Source organism: Copadichromis virginalis, linkage group LG15, assembly GCF_057382275.1.
Source record: "Copadichromis virginalis isolate Kocher_CV1m ecotype Utaka linkage group LG15, C_Virginalis_male_GT1.1, whole genome shotgun sequence".
NCBI classification, from domain to species: Eukaryota; Metazoa; Chordata; class Actinopteri; order Cichliformes; family Cichlidae; genus Copadichromis; species Copadichromis virginalis.
In genome coordinates, this window is record NC_140632.1 from 40211111 (window position 1) to 40231240 (window position 20130).

Below are 20130 nucleotides of genomic sequence, written 5' to 3' on the forward strand. Positions count from 1 at the left end.
CGTTTCATCCAGAGGAAACACAACGAGTTTGTGTTTCATTCTTTCACCTGATCGCGACTGTGAAACGGAGAGTATCATAAAAGTAAAAGTAGTCATTACTTAAGTACTGTACTCGGTTCTAAGGTACTTGTAGTTTACTTTCATTTTCTGCTAACTGAACGTGATGGACACGTTAATCTACACACAGTTATTAGCTAATCAAAAACATTATTCTGAAACTTGTCTCATTTTAATACTTGTGCCAGTAGATTACTTTGAGTGTTATTCAACCCCACTGGATGAAAGTACTTACTTAATATACTAAGTTTACTTATGAAGTTTTAATTTACTTTTAATTTATTTAAACAGATCTATCTTTGTTTTATTTCTGTTCTCCTCTGTACTTCTACTACTTTGGATGGAAATATTGCACTTTGTACTTCGTACCTTTTATTTAAAATCTTTGTTTAATGTTTAGGAAATTTCAAAATAAAAGTTTTTTTTGTTTAATTATCAAAGAAAGTATCAGCAGTATCCAAGCAGTTAAAAAAAACCCAAAAAACGTGATAAATACAAAAATTAGTCATTTTTATGAGTTTACATAATGACTTTTACTTTACTTGTGCCATTATTTACGACTTTTACTTCAGTAAAGAGTCTACCCAGATAGCAAGGAGACATTGAACAGATGTTGATTTTCCATCTGAACCATCAGAATCGTCAGGATTGAAATGTCAACACAAAACCAATGTTGAAACAACATTGAAATACTGATGAAACCTTACACTGACATTGAAATAACATTGATTCACTGTTGTTCTGTCATCGTTGATTGTTGATCTATTTATAGTTGACAAGGTGACAACAATCACGTTGAAAAACCATCGATTTATGGTTGAGCGGGAAATTAAAGCTGCTACCACTTGGACTATTCCGCAGCACCCCTCTCAGTGGTACATCCCTCCAGGTAACCATTGTCTTGTACAGTAGAGCGGGAGATTAGATTTACTCTCAGCGGAATTGACCGGAGAAGGCATCAGTTCATGCACTGCACTGGCCTGCACCACGATTAGTATAAGCCTTATACTAATCTAACCGAATTTGGGGGAGGCTGTGCCTCAACCGTTAACAATACCGCTGCCATCGTCTCTCTCTGACCTTATAGCTCACTTAGGCTACTGACTGAGGTAAAATTCTAGAACAGCAAATCTTCGCGCGTTTTCTGCAGGGGCGCAATTTTAAGCGCCCCCAAACCATTTAATTCAGCGACGCTGATAGGTCAAATATTTATTATTTTCCCCTGGCAACCATTTAATGATAGGCTATTTCGCTTTGACGAGCGCCCCAGAAGAAGAAAAACACCGTTTGTTGGTTGAACTTTAATGAGTCAGCTGGTGAAAATGTTAAAATACGCCTGGCTGTATATGGGCACACACATAGTAAAACTATCATTGATGAATTTTTTAAAAATATATATTTTTACTCCTCCACATTTGGGGGGGCGGAGCCCGAGCGCCCCCTATGGGCCAGCCGCCACTGGTATAAGGTAAGAATGAATGACTTTTGTTCTATTCGTTATTTCCACGGTTGCATTTGAATAACAGTAAAAAAAAACAAAAAACTTGTTAATGTAAAGTTTCGGATAAAATGTGGGAGCCTGAAATTGTGTCTACTTTCATCTTACAATCCGGCAACAAATAAATTGCACTGCGAACAAAGTCTATCAACAAAGAAAACATTTTGGTTTCATACTTTTCCATTATATTCCCTTACAAAGCTAGCTTTAACGCTTCGAGGGTTCCTTTGTTCTTGCCGTCGCCTCGGCGCTTGACCCAGACTTTCGCTCTGTGGTTGCTTTTTAGCATAGTACTACAAAAAATTGTAAATCTGTGATATATGATTGATAAACGTAAAGGTAACTGTATAAATGTGTTCAATGACTTTGTTACTTTTAATGATTGGAGAGCACCCGCTTCGATTCGCACTCAATTCAAACTTTACGCTGCACGCTCACCTAACTTGCGTTTGCACCTTTTGTCCACACGTAAACTGCGTTTAGCATTTACGTGTGGACGAGGAAGACGGAGAAAACGCAGCGTCAAAGGTGTGCGCCTATTTTGACACCACACTGTGCGCCAAGTTTTTGTCTCGGTGCCATGAATTCCTACAATGGCAGACTTAGACAAAATACTGTTAATTTTATTATCTTCAGTGTTTAAATGCTTACATATACGGGTTTGCTTGTAATTGTTGCCTATATACATTTTAAACTATTATTTATTATTTAGTTCAATCAATAGATCAAGTTTTGTAGTGACTATGAAATATATTGTAATTATCTGTTTCCTGTTTATCCTAGACAGGGCAAAAAAGGACTCCAAATTAAAAAAAAGATAAAAATGAAAGACTGGTGCATTGTGCAGTTTAGCACTGGTGGTACAGAAATAGTCCCTAGATCATGGATAAATGGGGAGAAATTGTCATGGCCTCCATATCCTCCGTGAGACACATTCAGGATCCACGACGCAGTAAAGAGGAGAGTTCATCCTGGTGCAACATGGCTCACCTATGCACCAGTCCGACTTCTAATAAGCCATGGTGGGTATCATCTGGATTGGTGTTGTATAAATGTAACAATAACAAGTTTTTCGTGTCCTAATTTATGTCTGGCCATACATTGTGTTTGTACTTCCAGACACATTTCACGAAGCAGAACGCAGTCTTCAGAAATATCTAAGTGAACACTGTGATATGTCTGACCTTCAGTCCGAAGCTGAAACTCAGACCAGTCATAAAAGAAAGCACAAGTAAAACTGTTTTTATTTCACAAACACATCTTTGATTGCTAAGAATTTATGATCTTGTCTTTTATACATATCTGTGGTGCTTGCATACTGCAATATCACCACATAATATAGTCCAAAAAGTGGAAGCTTGTAAACTTTTTATAAATGCAAAGCCGTGTACACTTGTGCACTTCAAAAAATTCCGTGTATACTGTACCTTCTTGCACATCTCCGTTTCCTGTGTGTGTTGTTATAAATCAAACTGTAACTTTAGGAAAAAATATTCCAAAAGCACATTTGTAATTACTTATGACCGTTTTCAACTTTTTTTCTTTAGACCAAATCCCCTGTACACATATAGTGACTCAGAGGATGAGCAGCCCACAAAAAAATGGTTTCCCCAGGCCCCTCGAGTGAAAGTACCAGGTAATAAAATACTGTCTAGTGTCTTTGTACATATCTGTGTGTGACACAAGGAAACGTTTGACAAGTTGTCTGTATTCTTAAATACTTTAAAAAAAATCATCTTTTTCTGTCAGACCTGACGAGAGCTGTTAACGAACTCCGTGAGGAGGTCAGAGCCATCCGCAATACCGGCTGCAATGAATCGGTAGATGCTGGGGTACTGGCTCTGGATTTGCCCTTGCACAACATTGAGGAGCTAAACAATGCAGAGCCAGCTCTTCAATCACAAGAGGCAAATAAGGCAAAGGTAAGTATATAAAGGTTATGTACACTTTGTAACTATAAAGTGTAATAGCTGTCAGATGTGATTTAAATACATAACAACGGCCTGTTGATTAAACACACAAGCACTTGCATACACATTTAAGACATGAGACACGCTAATTCCATCTCTTAAAATGTGTCTATAGGTGAGACGCTTTGCCTTGATTGGAGCCTGACGCAGCAGTTAGGGGCAAACTCTATGTCCGAGTTAGTCTTTGCACAAGCAGTGCAGAAATGGCTCCGATACGCCCCAGATCGTTTGGGTGGTGCAGGACGCACATCATGCAAAAAATTACAAACTTCTGTGAATCATATAAACGTAAATCGGAAACTGTCTTTTAATAAAGTATTTAGCAAACGAAACATGCCTATTGACCTTTTTTTGTTTATTTTTTTTCTCTGTTACATCACATGCAATGCTTTCTTATTTTAGGATATTAATATTGACATGATACATTGTGAGACATTTGGGTTTTTTTTTATAAAGGGTGTCCAATTTAAGGAATAAGTACAATTATGTGTTTAGGTGGTTGAAGTATTGATGGAAACATGCAGTAGTTTAGTATTGGTTAAAATACCTATAAAGAAAGGTAGATTTCCAGTCATGATTTAACTGTTTTAATAAAAAGCAACTGTGCGAAAGAGGCGGAAAATCAACACCATAGCTCAACAGTGTTTCAATATCAGAATCTGACATTGTTTCAATGTCAGCAGTATTAGAAAATATAACGTTGAATCAACGTCAGGTTTCAACATTGATTCAACATCAAAACCTGACGTTGTTTCAACATTAAAAAAGGGTGCAAGAGTGACGTTAGGTCAACGTCACACTTCAACGTTGGTTCAATGACACAGCCTGATATTGACTCAACATTGTTTCAATGTTTCCTTGCTATCTGGGTAAATACTTGTTTTATCACTTAAAACAGATAATCAGTATAAAATATTTGTGCAACATAATTTTTCATGTAAAATATCCATAATTAAGGCAAATGGTTTTAAATGAGCCCGGCAATTTTTCTGAACCAATTTTCTACACTTTATTTATTTTTACACTTCACTTCAACTCCATTGCAAAACAAAAAATCCTGGTAACACCATTTTGCCTAAATGAAAGTGTAAAGCCTGCTGTTTGTTCTAACATACTGTCTGTCACTTTAATCTGTAAACGACAGTATATAACTGCTGCTGTGTTTTTAGAAGCTTTGTGATTTTATTGGGAAAATACATGATTTCATATTTTATTTTAAAAATCTCATAGTGCAGTGAAAGTATTTCAAATTAAATGCAATTAGAGAAACAAAACTTTAAAAACATCAACAAATGAAATGTACATTCTGAGTGAAGCATTATTGTTATTATCTCACTTTCATATACCCAATTTGATCTTTCAGTTTATTATTTTATTAATACAGTTTTCTTCAGTTGTTATTGTGCAAGAATCATTTATACTATGCATACTATAAACATATACAAATATATACAGCAGTATAGGATGAAATCTGAAATAAAATGAAAATGAAGCTACCTTCATGAGATATATATATATATATATATATATATATATATATATATATATATATATATATATATATATATATACACACACAGCGGGGAAAATAAGTATTTGACACATCAGCATTTTTATCAGTAAGGGGATTTCCAAGTGGACTATTGACACAACATTTCCACCAGATGTTGCCATCAAGCCAAATATTGAAGTCATACAATCAAATCAGAACATATAAGTATACAAGTTAAACCACAATAAATAAAGTGAAATGACACAGGGAATAAGTATTGAATACATGGAGATAACAAGGGGCAAAATGACATAGAAAGCCAGGAGATCACCTGAAATCTGTCAGTATTGATAGAGAAATCCTGTCCCCTATCAGTACTAATTGATATCAGCTGCTTTAGTCCTAATTGATGGCCTATAAAGGCTCCTCATTACCCAGAAGGCACACAGGAAAGACTTCATGATGGGTAAAAGCAAAGAACTCTCTCACGATCTTCGTAATCTTATCGTTGAAAAGCATTTTGATGGGAATGGTTATAGGTGCATTTCCAGAATGCTGAATGTTCCTGTGAGCACTGTGGGGGCCATTATCCGGAAATGGAAAGTGCATCAGTTCACCATAAACCTGCCACGATCAGGTGCTCCACGCAAGATCCCTGTCCGAGGAGTCCAAAGAATAATCAGGAGGGTTCTCCAAGAGCCAAGAACCACTCGGACAGAACTTCAGGAAGACCTTGCATCAGCAGGTACTGTTGTTTCAAAGAAAACTATAAGCAATGCACTGAACCGCCATGGCATCCATGCACGCTCACCACGCAAGACTCCATTGCTGAACAAAAAGCATGTCAAGGCTCGGTTAAAATTTGCGCAACAGCATTTGGAGAAGCCTGTGGATTATTGGACGACTATAGTATGGTCAGATGAAAGCAAAATTGAACTTTTTGGCAGTCATTCTACACACCATGTTTGGAGAAGAAATGGCACTGCTCACCACCCCAAGAACACCATACCAACAGTCAAGTTTGGGGGTGGAAGCATCATGGTTTGGGGCTGCTTTTCAGCAAGGGGTACTGGCAGACTTCATATTATTGAAGGCAGGATGAATGGAGAGATGTACCGGGACATTCTGGATAAAAATCTGCTGCCATCTACCAGGAAGCTAAAAATGAAAAGAGGGTGGACATTTCAGCAAGACAATGATCCCAAACACAAGGCCAAGGAAACAATGAAGTGGTTTCAAAGAAAGAAAATCAAGTTGCTTGAATGGCCCAGTCAATCACCTGACCTAAATCCCATAGAAAATCTATGGAGAGAACTGAAGATTAAAGTTCATAAAAGAGGCCCAAGGAACCGTCAAGATTTAAAGACCGTTTGTGTGGAAGAATGGGCCAGAATCACTCCTGAGCAATGCAGACGACTGGTCTATCCATACAAGAGGCGTCTAGAAGCTGTAATCACCAACAAAGGCTTTTCTACAAAGTATTGAATAAAGTGTGTTCAATACTTATTCCCTGTGTCATTTCACTTTATTTATTATGGTTTAACTTGTATACTTATATGTTCTGATTTGATTGTATGACGTCAATATTTGGCTTGATGGCAACATCTGGTGGAAATGTTGTGTCAATAGTCCACTTGGAAATCCCCTTACTGATAAAAATGCTGATGTGTCAAATACTTATTTTCCCCGCTGTGTGTGTGTGTGTGTGTGTATATGTGTGTATATATATATATATATATATATATATATATATATATATATATATATATATATATATATATATATATATATATATATATATATATAATCTCATGAAGGTAACTACAATACGGCAGCAGGGATCAGTGAGATGCTTGGCTACAAGTTGAACAGCCACAAGGAGCAGTACCCTCCAAGGCTGAGATCAATGTAGCACGGAGGGAGGTTAGCCAACTATCGGAGTTGCAGAAAGGCGCGATGAGGAAGGTGCCTAAGAAGTACAGGAAGCTGTCCATACCTGATTCCTTGGAAACTGCCAAGCAAAGACTCACAGCCTTGGCCAGCCGCTTGAGGAGGTACACCAGAGAGATAGAAGGCAGGAGAATAAACCAGCTGTTCTCCACAGAACCAGCAAAGGTGTACTCTCAGTGGCAAGGGAACAATATGAGAACAGCACCACCAAGGCTGGAGGCAGAACAATACTGGAAGAGCATATGGGAGAAGGACGCAACCCATAACGGCAATGCTCAGTGGCTAGTGGATCTGAGGGCAGACCATAATGACCTCCCCAAACAGGGTCCAGTAACCATCACAGTGGCAGACATCCAAGAAAGGGTCTCCAGTATGAAGAGTTGGACAGCACCAGGGCCCGACATGGTTCACGCCTACTGGCTAAAGAAGCTGACTGCACTCCACGAGTGCCTGGCAGCATAAATGAATCAGCTGCTAGTTAACGAGAGACACCCGGAATGGCTAACTGAAGGCCGGACGGTCCTGATCCCCAAGGACCCCAAGAAGGGACCGGTCCCCTCCAACTACCGACCAATAACCTGCCTCAGTACTACATGGAAGCTCCTGTCAGGCATCATATCGGCTAAGATGAACAGGCACATGGGTCAATACATGAGCGGGGCACAGAAAGGGATGGGCAAAAATACCCGAGGCGCAAAACACCAGCTACTGGCAGACCAAGCAGTCAGCTGAGACTGCAGGACCAGACTGACCAACCTGTGCACTGCCTGGATTGATTACAAGAAGGCCCATGACTCAATGCTCCACAGCTGGATACTGGAATGCCTAGAACTATATAAGATCAACAGGACCCTAAGAGCCTTCATCAGGAACTCAATGGGGATGTGGCAACACTGGAGGCCAACTCCAAGCCCATAGCACAAGTCACCATCAAGTGCGGGATCTACAAAGGAGATGCTCTGTCCCCACTTCTGTTCTGCATAGGCCTGAACCCCCTCAGTGAGATCATTAACAAGACTGGCTATGGATACCGACTACGGAACGGAGCAGTTGTCAGCCACCTCCTGTACATGGATGACATCAAGCTGTATGCCAAGAGTGAACGAGACATCGATTCACTGATCCACACTACCAGGCTATACAGCAATGACATTGGAATGTCGTTCGGACTGGAGAAGTGTAGTCGGATGGTAACAAAGAGAGGGAAGGTAGTCAGAACTGAGGGGATTGAACTACCAGAAGGCAACATTGCAGACATAGAGGACAGTTACAAGTACCTGGGGATCCCGCAGGCGAATGGGAACTCCATTCGCTCCAGCAGATCCTGGGAACAACATCGGAGATCTCTGTCCAGAAGAGCGCAGTCCTAGGAACAGCGAACATACTGCTCAGGACCCTCAAGCTCCCAGGCCCCACATATATATATATGAACTCAAACTAAGTGAAAGTTAAATCGATGTTGCGCAGTAACGTTTTAGGGGGCGGAATAAATCACAATATTGTGAGTGAAATCAGCATACCTAAAAACACTGAATATAAATATTAAAACTGTGTTTTTAAATAACCTTAAACTCTTATTTTGACAATCAGCTGTGTTTTAGAAAATTGTGGAAACATAACTACAGAGGAAATGACGCAAACAGGAAATACTGGTAAGTCATACTCACATCCCCGGGTTTAGTCTTCCAGGAAACGTTTTCTTCCAGACTGGATCAAAAAAAATCTTATTGCGCTATTTTTCAAGCGAATAATCTTAAATGTAAATGAGGTTTTATCCCATTCAGGTGTCTCTGTTTAGCTTAAAATCCTTTACTGACGGTAAATTTGTCGTTTAGTGCGAACTCATGGAGGAAATGCTAACTGGAAGGCAAAACGCGGGGACCAAAAAACCCAAAAGGCCCACGAAACTCAAAACACAGCTACTCACGGGCTGATCCTGGTGTCCTTTCGCTCATAATCAGTCATAGTCCAACTTTTTGTATATTTATTGAGATAAATTATGTTTTCTAAACCAAACAGGAAGTGTGATCTCTACAGGTGAGCCTGTAGAAGAACGACGTCAGCAGCGCGCGTGTGTGACCTGCGGTGATCCACGTTGTGTGAACTTCAGGGTTTGATGAGCTTCCTGACAGCCCTGAGGAGGATTAGCTCGTGGATGCCCGTCCTGCAGCGATCCTGCACGAGGAGCTGTCAGGTAGGGGCACGAGCCACCTGCAGACTGCTGCATACACCTGATCACGCACATGCAGTCAACACCTGTCAGCGGCAGAGAGGGGCAACTAGCCTGCAGACCAGGGCATTTGGGCTCTCCGCGTTCAGGCCGAAGAGCACAGATGACCTCGGCAGCAGCAACGGGTTTCATGAGGAGGGCGAGGATGAAGATTTCTTGGAGGACAGCGAGGTGGAGGAGCTGTTCCAGCAGCAGATTCCTGCAGGCATCGGAGAGGAACAGCACAGGGTGTTCATCGTCCACCCAGATGTGAAGTGGGGAAGCAGGAAACAGCATCTGACTACAGGTAACAGCACACACATGCTCAGATGAGCCAGATGGAAAAAGTAGATTTAAATGTATGTTTTTCCTTATTTTCTGACTAATGTAGGTGTCATATTAAACACTGCTAGAGCTCCACCCATGTGCTGTTTAAAGCTTCTGTTTGTGAGAGGCAGCCAAGAAGAAGAAAGTCTGGCAGGCTGCAGTGAGAGCAGTTTTAAGGCAATTATCCTGAGCTATGATTGCTCTCCAAGAACAAAGATACACCAGTGGAGATTATCACAAGTTTGCACCGTTACATTTGCAGCTGAGCTGATGATGGCCGAGGCTGAGGGGCTTGTGAACACCTTGGAGAACTGGACTGTGGTGGACAAGATGATCCTCTCCACCAAGACTCCAGAGAAGAAGAGGATATTTGGGAAAGGGAACTTCCAGACTCTCACAGGTATGATCCACTCCGGTGAATCAGAAGGTCTAGACCAAGTGCTGCTTACATGTGAATTACCTGCTGTTTCCCTGCAGAGAGGATCAGGCAAACAGCAGGAATCACTGCTGTGTTCGTCAATGTTGAGCGTCTGACTCCTTTGTCTGAGGTGAGCATGTCTGAAAACTCTGGCTGTGTTGGATGAAAGGTTTCTTTTGTTGATGATTCTTTTTCTTCTTCTTTATTTTTCTTACTCATTTCTGTTTAGAGGGACTTTGAGGAAGTCTGGGGGGTCAAAGTGTTTGACAGATACTCAGTAGTCCTCCACATTTTCCGCTGCAACGCCAGAACCAAAGAAGCCAAGCTTCAGATCTCACTGGCAGAGATCCCTCTGTTAAGGTACCTTACACTGCTACCTGTGGGTGGCTTGTAAAATGTTTCAGTCTGTTATGATGATGCCTTCCTATCAGTGTTAAGTCACATTTGGTACGTTAATGGCAGATCACGGCTGAAAAATGAAATGGCAAACTTGGATCAACAGGGCGGAGGATCGAGATACATTGGCGGATCAGGTGATGCAGCATCCACAGTGGAAACGAGTCTACCTGTGTGTATAGATGTCTCTTTTTGATTGGTTGTTACCAATACTGTATATAAATCATGGTTCTGAATCCATAAAGCCCTTACACCAATTACCCACATTGAAATAACTTATTTTATATTGTTTCCAGTTAATTAAAATAACTCTAATCTCTAATAGTATAATAAACTCTAATAGCTTTTTAATCTAAATCTAAATTTTATACCCCTGAGGCTGGCTGTGCATCTGCTCCCAGACCGAGGAGCTGTCACATGTAAGGTGGTAACCACTACACCATGGAGCTACCTTCTGCTTCACAAACCATGCCGGGACAATTTTAATAATATATGATCAGTTTTCTTCAATTTGGATCTGATACAGTTATATGTTCGTGCCATTATTGAGGCATGCATCTTATTCCCATATTTTGCAGTCTTTCTAACAGCCAGCAGGGGGCGTCAGGTCTGGTTTGAGCTTCAGCTTCAAACACAATTGGCTTTACAATCAATCTTATCGACCACTTTGTAACATCATGGTGGCTAAGTCCATCTTTTATATACAGTCTATTTGCAAAATAGGAAGTGAGCATTAGGCGCTCCTACGGTGGCTGTGTTTCCCGGCCAGATATTTGTATCAGTGATGAGCAGAAAGCCGTACTGCTGGGAAATGATGATATAAAGTCTCTGGTCCTTTCAGGAGAGACGCTGTACGAGATCCAGCAGAGGCTGTTGAAAGAGCGGGAGATAAAGATCCGCTTGGCGCTGGAAAGACTTCGGAAAAAGAGGCACCTCCTGCGATCTCAGCGCAGACACAGGGAGTTCCCCGTCGTCTCAGTGTTGGGATATACCAACTGTGGTGAGAGAGGCTGGAAACGTAGAAGACCAGTAAAAAAGCAGATTGTTTTCATATAAAGTGTTAAATGTTACAGCATCCACAACAGTGACACGTTTCTTCTGATTTCATCTGTCCAGGAAAAACGACTTTGATCAAAGCTCTGACGGGGGACACCGGCCTCCAGCCCAGAAACCAGCTTTTTGCCACACTGGACGTTACCGTCCATGCTGGCCAGCTGCCGAGTCACATGACCGTTCTGTATGTGGACACCATCGGCTTCCTGTCCCAGCTGCCCCACCAGCTCATCGATTCATTCGCTGCCACCCTGGAAGATATTAAGCATTCGGTACGTAGCAAACCGAGGTTTATCACACACTCGCTGCAGGAGTAAAACTAAGAACTAAAACGAGGTGTGAAAAACATTTTAGCGATCCAACATAAAAATCTAAACTTGGCGTAAACAATAAAAAATGAAACAGTTCGGGCTGTTGATACAGGAAAGGATGCTGCTTTCATTTTGTTCGTACCAAATTCTGTCCCTAACCTCTGAATGTCGCGGCCGACATCAAGCCATGTGTTTCCACTTGTCTGTTGTCCAGGTTTGGTGCGCTTGTGTGACTTTGGTTAACTGTTCGTGGCAGTCGAAGCAGCCACACCATCGTAAGCTTTAATTAAATTTAAATTCACCCCTGAATAAAAACTGTAGGGGCCAAGCCGACTTTTAACGTCTTTGTTGAAAGATTTTATTATGTTTATGTATAGAAGTACATTTCATTTGAGGTTCTCTAGATGTGTTTGCTCTTTGTACTAGAGAAGTTACACTGTGCAAAGCTCAGCATAAAGTCTCTACCTTTGTATGTTATCTCTTCCACTCATGGGTCTGTGATCGTTATATGTTATCTCTTCTTGCATGTGACTGTGACGCAAACATGCTTGAGTATAAATAAAGGGTGGCAACTGCTGCGGAGTGTGAGTCTCCGTTTGAGCTCTCACCCGTGTGCACGTTAAACCTGCAAACCTGTCTGAGTGTCATTTATTCTGACCTGAGTTGCATTACAGGAAAACTCCTGACAGTCTTCTAACTGCTGTAAAGTTGCACATTTTAAAACGGGAGACTGTGGTTGTGTTTCTCATCATTTCAGGATCTTCTGATTCATGTTAGAGACATCAGCCATCCAGAGACAGCGAGTCAGAAGGTGAACGTGCTGAATGTCCTGAAGAACCTGCAAATGCCCGACAGGCTGATGAACTCCATGATAGAGGTCCACAATAAAACTGATCTCCTCACCAAGTAAGGGCAAAAACCAGCTCACCTACCACTGTCATCAGCACATATATACAGTAACTTCCATCAGGACCTGCTTATAATGTACTACGTTATTATTGGTATTATGGCTGACATCATATTTCTGACCTGTTTTGTTATGGTTGTCTCTCAGTTACGAGTCTGCAGAGCTCGCTGCTCTGCCTATATCAGCCCTGGAGGGGAGGGGCTTGGAACAGCTGAAGGAAGCAGTGGAGGAGGAGATCTTAAAGGCTACGGGGAAACAAATTTTAGATCTCAAAGTTAACCTGAGCTCTCCTCAGCTAAGGTGGGATTGTCTGTGTCAGCGTATCATTTGGATCAATGGAGCACGTGTGGTAACATGTGTATGCTTTTCCACAGCTGGCTGTACAAAGAGGCCACCGTTCAGGACGTGCAGGTGGATGCAGACGAAGGTTCGGCCGTTGTCAAGGTCATCATCAGCACCGCTGCTCATGGGCGCTACAAGAAGCTGTTTGGAAGCAGATGAGAGGGGAGGAAGGGCGAGATAGCAGAAGTAAAAATGGACTGTACCTCAGTTAAAGAAAAGACTGCTTTTACTGTACAGTATGTTAAAATATATAATGATACAAATCTGTTACAATGTTTTCTTGTAAAAACTCAGATTGCACAAAGATTCAGATGCACAAATGACCCACGAGAGATAAAAGGCAAACTTCAGATGGCTCTAAATGCTCAGTTTCAGAGTTTCATCTCTTTCTACACACACCTGCTGTGAAAACCTTCTGCTTGCGACTGGCAGCAAGTCTGAAGAAAGTTGGCTAAAGGGGGAGGGGCTAAAACAGCTTGTTTTTATGGTAAACTGAGGGTTTCACGAAGCCACTCTAGTCGAGTATAGGAATAAAAAGGTTGTACTAAGCATAAAATGCCCTCATGAGTTGATGTTGAGGCAGACAGAAGTTACAGTTCTTTCAAGTCTTAGTGGAGACAAAAATTCACGTAAACTGTGAGACACCGAGGAACACAGGAAATGAGGTTTGGTGTGGCTAATAATGCTTTTTCATCCGTCTGGAGTTCTTCCGGCAAAGTTTTTGGTTCAGTGCAATCACGGCAGAGCAGAGCGGCAGTGAACCCACAAAGTCTCCCGCGATGATGTTGAGGCTCCCGGCGTCTGATCCGGGACTCTGTTCCTCAAGCCATGTCCTCAAATACTCCCAGTTGCTGTAGGTGAGTGTCCGCAGGGATTCCTTCTGGTTCTTGGTGATGTAATATCTGTCAGCTGTCAGGTTCAGGCCGGACACAAAGAAGCCCTCTGAGGAGAGAAAACGGAGTTTTTAGCCACTGACGCGCATACATATCTAATCTCTACAGTCCAAACTCACCTGGACGTCCCAGGTCTTTGTGCCAGTCCAAGTAAGTCATGACTCCATGTGCTCTGCGCTGGTTGGCCCACCAGTAAGGGACGGGAGGCCACAGCTCCTGATGTCTCACTGCAAGCTGGCATTCATAGGAGAGGATGACCTGGTAACCCGACGCCCACAGACTCCGCAAGGTCAGCGCCGATTCCTGTGGAGGACCAGCGGGCCACTCTTAAGTCCCGGTGCACCAGACATTTTTTGTACCATAAATCACCTGTGCAGAGAGACAAGCTCACCTTCTGGGGACACAGCTTAGAGCCAAACAGTTTCTTCAGGGACCAAATGAACGATTCGTGGCATTTGTCATCCATTCCTTCAAAATGGCTGCAAGCGAGGATAACGATCTCCTTCGGGTGAGCCTCGAGCCAAGCAGCAACAGACTCAAGTGTTTCCTGTTAAATAGGATACTCACTGTAACTACCAGAGGAGCCAGACTTACGCTTTTAAAAATAAACCGAACCCTTTAAGCTCTTTGTAGAAATCTCCACCTCTAAATAAACTGACATACAAAGAACTCCAGCAAAAACTGATAAAATCTGTACCAGCTGGTAAATGCTAATATTGTTTAAAAGACTTTCTGTTGCATCTCAAAATAATATAATCCAATAGAAATGAGATCTATTCAGGTGCAGCAGAACCTTGAACTTTGAAAAAAATTGTGCAGTAGTGATTTGTTTTTTCTAATAACACTAACTGTCAGGTGAAAGTGCTAAACTCACCAGTACGGTCACATGAGTGTATATGACGTGTGTGAAGTACAAGTCGCTGGACGAGTCGTTTGGTTTGTGTGCAACACGAAGGTCAAAGTACCGAATCCCCATTGAAAGCTGTTCTTCAATGGTTTTATCCTGACAGGAAAGAGGTCAACATGATTTCCTGATGGAGGCGTCACTGAAACCAGTCCTGGATTCAATGACCTCGTCATCAACACCACCTCCCATTTTTGCGTGCATTCATTTCAAACATTTTTTCGACTGACTAATTTCGGTTTACATGGTTCCATCCAGCTTACCTGTTTCAACCACATGCAAAGTACTTTATTTAACACTCATTTTCTACATCATAACCAGTTTAAACGATTTATCATTTGCGTTTAGATACAAATGATATATTTTTAATCAATAGTTCTTTTTCTCTAGATGTCCAGCACCGTGCCTGACAGTTGGCATGATGACCAAATATCTCCGCTTTGGTCTCCTAAGGACGCTGATCCAGAAATCTTGTGGATTGTTCAGATGCAGCTTTGCCATGTTCTTATAAGAGAGAAGGTTTCTCCTCCCAAACAGCCTTCAGCCTTTTTCTAATTTGTTATCCTGAACTTTAACGATTAACATGCTAACTGAGGCCTGTTGAGTGTGAGATGCAGCTCTTGGGCTTTCTGTCGTTTCTCTGAACATTGCAGGGTTTGACACTGACGGAAATTTGAAGGGATGTCCAGCTGTTGGCAGCTGTTTTGCATGTTTTTAACGTGGGAATAATCTGTCAACACTTGTCAACACACACCTGCATGTTCCAGGCCAGGAAACTGTCACAACTTCTGCTTTTACAGAGATACTCACGCATGCTGATGCTCAGTTGATAAAGTTCATTTGATTAGCTCGCACCTGGCAGGCACGTGGCCTTTTATTTCCTACAGCAGCAGTAACTGTGAAAAACAGTATCGCTGCACTTTTTCTGTTTTCTTGATTAGTTTTTTTAGACCTTGGCTCCTGAGCCCTGGTCTGTAAATACATTTGCAAAGCACACTGACTAGTTAAGAACTTTTTTGGCATATAAACAGCATTTTGTACTACAATCAATATTTGTACAGCAACACTGGATCACATGACTACTCACATGTGGAGTGTTTAAATGTATTTCTTCTCATTTTTGCTTTCTATCATCAACTTACAGTCTTTCTGTCTGCAGCCAACAACTTTTTTAAATAAGTATATTAAGAAGACCAAACAACCTGTTTAAACTTGGGACCGTCTCGTCTCAGCACCCATGGCACTGACTTCTCAGTTGTCCTCACACCTTTGCCGACATAGTGACAGCGCAGTGGTTGTATTTTCAGTGCCTACCTGTGTGGTGGCCCATCTAAAAATGGCCGGCCTTGTGAAGCAGCTAAAAACTCCATCCAGGAGCCGGAAAAAGTCCGACTCAGCCCTGACCAACGGGGAGTTTATGTCCAGGCAGTAACTCATGGCATCGTGGCTTCCTACAGGAACACATTTTAAAAGTAAAGAAACTGGTTTGTGGCGCAAGTTGCTTCAAAAAAATTCTTACTTGCTTGTTTATCTGATAAATGTTGACTTTGTTGTTTACTGTGTCTGTGTGTGATCATGACTGTTTTGTGTAACTGTAACAATCCCAGTCTGAATTGTCCAGTGGTAAAAGAAGATCATTTACTTCAGTGAAAGTAACAATACCAGAGTGTAAAATATGTATGTAAATGTTGTATTTGTGAGTGAAAATATCAAAATAATATCAGAGAAATGTAATTAAATTAAAACAAAAAACAATGTTCCCAGTGAGAGGGGAGCCCCAAAGGTCAGGGTGACCAGGTCTAACTTCACACATCGAGTCCATTCTTTCAGTTTTGTAAAACTAAAAGAATAACAAACAACACAAGCAAAACGGCTCAGCTTCACATGAAAATGATTTTTCAAACAGGGTTTGAAGATGTCGGTGGTGGTGGTTGGTGAGGTCAACTGTTCAGTGTCGCTACAACAAAGGCCCGATGTCCTCTACACCTTAATCTGTTTCTCAGTAAAGGCCAGAAGCATCCAGCCAGCTGACAGCAATGATCTTTTGGGAGTGTGCATAGTTTAAAAACCAGAAAGGTGAGGCAGGGCTAACCCATCCAGTGACTTAAAAACAAACAATGAAACCTATGACGCGCTGCAGCCAGTGTGAAGTAGCCAAAACAGGGGAAATGTGGTCTGGTTTGCACACAGCCAAAAACAAATCTGTCTGTGAATATGCAGAGTTTTAAACCACAGAGATAACACATTTCTTACACTGCATATAAATAATAAAAATATAAAGTAGTTGTGAAATACGTTAGTGGAAGGAAAAGTCTAGTGTTGAAGTACACATGTAAAGTAGAATAAATAGTACTGACATAAAGTATTACCAGGTATTACTTCAATATTAAGTAAACGTATTTAGTGATTTTCCATTGGTAGATAATTGTAACACTGATGCTTTTGATATTTTTGTGTTTAAAGCGCCTTAAAACTTCAGGTGACTGTCAACATATTTAAACACAGAAATACGACAATTACACGACTGTTGGCTGCGCTGTGCGTCTATAAATTCACGAGGAATCCTAAATGTGCGAATGTACCTGGAATGGCCAGGTGTGTGAGAGGAACGTCCCACAGCTCTTCAGGTAAGGCTGACATCCAGTCCCGGCAGCTCGCATCCATGTCGCTCAGTCACTCACCGAGTTATTGATCCGGTAGATCTGTTTCGAGTGATCGATGCGGTTTTAATCCCCTGTGCGCTGATCTTTAAGCAAACAAGCTACTACATGAGACAGAGGAGGAGGGACTCAGGAAAAGCTTTAATTTCCTGGTTTCCACTGACAGCTCAGTCATATGTGGATCATTTAGGGACATTTGGAAAAGTCTCCGAAAACTTTCGTAGCAGCGGGTTTCTTTGAAGTCACCACGACTTCCCCAAACAGGAAGTTTTGAGCGACACGTCATTTTTATATTTGTCGGTCACTGTTTCTACATCACTGTAGTTTTTTTTAATGGTGGACCAAGAGCCGCCCCGCTATTACTTACGGCAGTTCAGCCGTTGGCACAGCAGAGGGCGCTCGGGAGGTAAACTCAATGGCGCTAAACAGCGAAAATTATAATTGTTTTCTTGCTTTAAGACACCTTACACACATACAATAACAGTAGTCGACGAAAAGGTAAATAACACAAGACTCGTATTCTTTAGTTTTCCTACACGGAAGCAGATTTGGGCCATTAAAACGTCAATCTTCTTCTAATGCATGCTGATTGGTCCATTGGAGTGTTCAACCTTGCATATCATCTGTTTCTCTCCCCAACCCTTTAGATTCACACATAGGAAGAATCTGTCTAACAAACCACAGTAAAAGTAATAAGAATATTCGTGCTTTGTTCCAGACAGAATCTCTAACTTTCCCACATGTGGTCTCTTATTGGAATTCCTTTGTCAGTGACATTAACTGGAAAAGAGTATGGACAATTCCTAACAAGTATCTGGTAACGAATAAAGTGAAGGAAGTCTCATTTAAAATACTGCATAAATTTTATCCTGCTAATCATTACATGACAAAGTTCAAAAGGGACATAAATGTGAGCTGTGGATTTTGTGGAAGCCATCCTGAGACTGTGCAGCACCTCTGGATCTGTTCATACACTGGAACATTTTGGAAAGACTTCAGTAGATTCATTGCTGGACATCTCTATAATGACTTTACTGTGAAACGGGAAAATGTTGTATTTTGTTTCTTTCGAAGGCTGTGACGTCCCAAATACCAAAACTGTACTCGAGACCGGGAAATAAATAATAATTATTAAATGAATGAATAAATAAATCAATAATGGCGCTAACAGGCTTCACAGGATCCACCAAATTTGCATTAAAACCCGCGTACAGCACGAAATTTGCATTATTGGGCCACAGCTTGACGGCACCGTTCACCCCGGTGTTTGTAGGAAACAGCGCGTTCACAAAGTAGTTTTTTCTGTGCCGTTTTTATTTTATTGCAGTCACCAGGCCCTGCCAGGTTCCCGCTGCTGCATAGTAAAAATCAAATTCTATTAATAACTCAAACAAGAAAAATGGCACAAACCTCTCAGCGGGTACTGAACCATAAATGTTAAATATTAGAGCACTCACACCTCAGCACATGGTTTTCCTAAGCGGTCTGTGCTTTTTATGATGCCAGGTAATAGCAACATAAAAGGTCTCATTTAAGTGTTTGTTTTGTTGACTTGCCTGGTTCAAGGTTACTGAGTCACTGCACCACCTTGTGGTCTAAACGGGCATTACACAAAGCGCATTTCAGCCCCACAACTTCATGTTTTGAACATGAAACTGTAGCAGTGATTTGTTTGAAATTTGTTCATCGCTTTAGTGAATTTGGTTTGAAACTATTTTAAATACATTAATTTACAATACCTTTTAAAATAAAAATCCATGGTATTCCTAAGAATGATCATTTGTGACACACATGACACGCATGTGTAGTGTGACACAGATGAGACCCAGATCTTGTAAAATGTATTAATACATCTTTTTAAAATTAACTTCAGATAATGTTTTCTTACATATGTGTCTGCAATATTGTTGTGATTTGGCGCTATATAAATAAAATTGAATTGAATTCAATATGACTGTATGTGGGAGTTATCATGAGGACAAGTTACTACTGAGGGTAAATCTTTTCCCACATGTGTCCCGTGGCCTTCTCACTGATGTGGGTTCTCATCTCGGCTTGTAGTTCAGAGTTACAGCAGAATCTTTTCTGATGTTTTGCGTGAACATCTGATGAGATCTTTGTGGATTTTCATGCAGCATGTTAGTTTATTGCTTTCACCAAATTTCTTTCTCAAAAAAATTGCAGAACTATGGCTTCCTGTTTGTGTGGACTCTCTGGGACCTCCTGTTCCAGACTGGAGTTCCTTTCAGGTCATACAGGTGAGAAGTGGGAACTTTCTCTTCCTTACAGGCGTGTTGCTGTGGGAGTTCTTAAAAAAAAGACAGAGAAATACATGATTAAAAACACAAATCTGGACAAATATATTTTAAATGAAATCTGGGAGCCCTGTTGTTCTGCACACAGTTTTGTTTGCAAAGCTCACAATGAGCTTTATGAGTAATCATAATTTTATGAACCTTTACTAGCAATACTGTGGCTTTGGGTGATGCATGGGTTTAACTGCTAAGTGTCCAGATGTTCTTGCCAGCATCCATATATGCACAATACCTGTTCATTTGAACTTTGATGAGCCTGTATTTTTTTTTAATCCATGACTGTAGAGCAGGGAGGTGTAATTGGAAGGTAGGTGGTTCAAACCCTGGCTGCTCTGGTCAAAGTATCCTAACCCCCCCAAAAAAGCACAGAAAAAGTCCATTTACTATTACATAATCTCTTCAGCCTGTGTCCTGAGTCTGCAGCTGTG

At 41.2% G+C, this 20130-nt stretch overlaps 2 protein-coding genes and 1 long non-coding RNA gene across 4 annotated transcripts; 2 read left to right on the forward strand and 1 right to left on the reverse strand.

The window, feature by feature from the left end:
* Window positions 1–2267: 2267 nt before the first annotated feature.
* On the forward strand, window positions 2268–3889 carry LOC146693038 (uncharacterized). The gene is made up of 4 exons (XR_014915043.1): window positions 2268–2577; window positions 2675–2786; window positions 3103–3191; window positions 3305–3889. It is a non-coding gene; the product is annotated as an uncharacterized LOC146693038 (long non-coding RNA).
* Window positions 3890–8641: 4752 nt separating this feature from the next.
* Window positions 8642–13538, forward strand: gtpbp6 (GTP binding protein 6). Its single transcript, XM_085433374.1, has 10 exons — window positions 8642–9483; window positions 9766–9903; window positions 9981–10051; window positions 10151–10281; window positions 10384–10454; window positions 11159–11317; window positions 11434–11642; window positions 12439–12587; window positions 12736–12888; window positions 12963–13538. Exons 1-10 carry the CDS (start codon window positions 9084–9086, stop codon window positions 13087–13089), a joined length of 1608 nt encoding a protein of 535 aa, XP_085289500.1. The 5' UTR covers window positions 8642–9083; the 3' UTR covers window positions 13090–13538.
* Window positions 13139–17664, reverse strand: plcxd1.2 (phospholipase C, X domain containing 1, tandem duplicate 2). 2 transcript variants are annotated; one of them, XM_085433375.1, is made up of 6 exons: window positions 17310–17664; window positions 16042–16178; window positions 14698–14826; window positions 14215–14370; window positions 13943–14126; window positions 13139–13872 (listed from the first exon to the last, which is right to left on the reverse strand). In XM_085433375.1, the coding sequence occupies exons 1-6, from the start codon at window positions 17389–17391 to the stop codon at window positions 13607–13609; spliced, it is 954 nt and encodes a 317-aa protein (XP_085289501.1). In that variant the 5' UTR covers window positions 17392–17664; the 3' UTR covers window positions 13139–13606. The 2 variants fall into 2 exon arrangements, with proteins under 2 accessions (XP_085289501.1, XP_085289502.1); XM_085433376.1 differs by lacking the exon at window positions 14698–14826.
* Between the last annotated feature and the right edge of the window lie 2466 nt (window positions 17665–20130).

Excerpts from the sequence above, each read along its gene's own strand:
- plcxd1.2 (XM_085433375.1), bottom strand. The coding sequence starts at position 17,391 with ATGGATGCGAGCTGCCGGGACTGGATGTCAGCCTTACCTGAAGAGCTG. Across the intron at positions 16,179-17,309 it reads CACACACCTGGCCATTCCAG|GAAGCCACGATGCCATGAGT; the intron begins GTACATTCGCAC and ends GTGTTCCTGTAG. Across the intron at positions 13,873-13,942 it reads CAAAGACCTGGGACGTCCAG|AGGGCTTCTTTGTGTCCGGC; the intron begins GTGAGTTTGGAC and ends TTCTCTCCTCAG.
- gtpbp6 (XM_085433374.1), top strand. The coding sequence starts at position 9,084 with ATGAGCTTCCTGACAGCCCTGAGGAGGATTAGCTCGTGGATGCCCGTC. Across the intron at positions 10,282-10,383 it reads GCAGAGATCCCTCTGTTAAG|ATCACGGCTGAAAAATGAAA; the intron begins GTACCTTACACT and ends CGTTAATGGCAG. Across the intron at positions 12,588-12,735 it reads AAAACTGATCTCCTCACCAA|TTACGAGTCTGCAGAGCTCG; the intron begins GTAAGGGCAAAA and ends GTTGTCTCTCAG.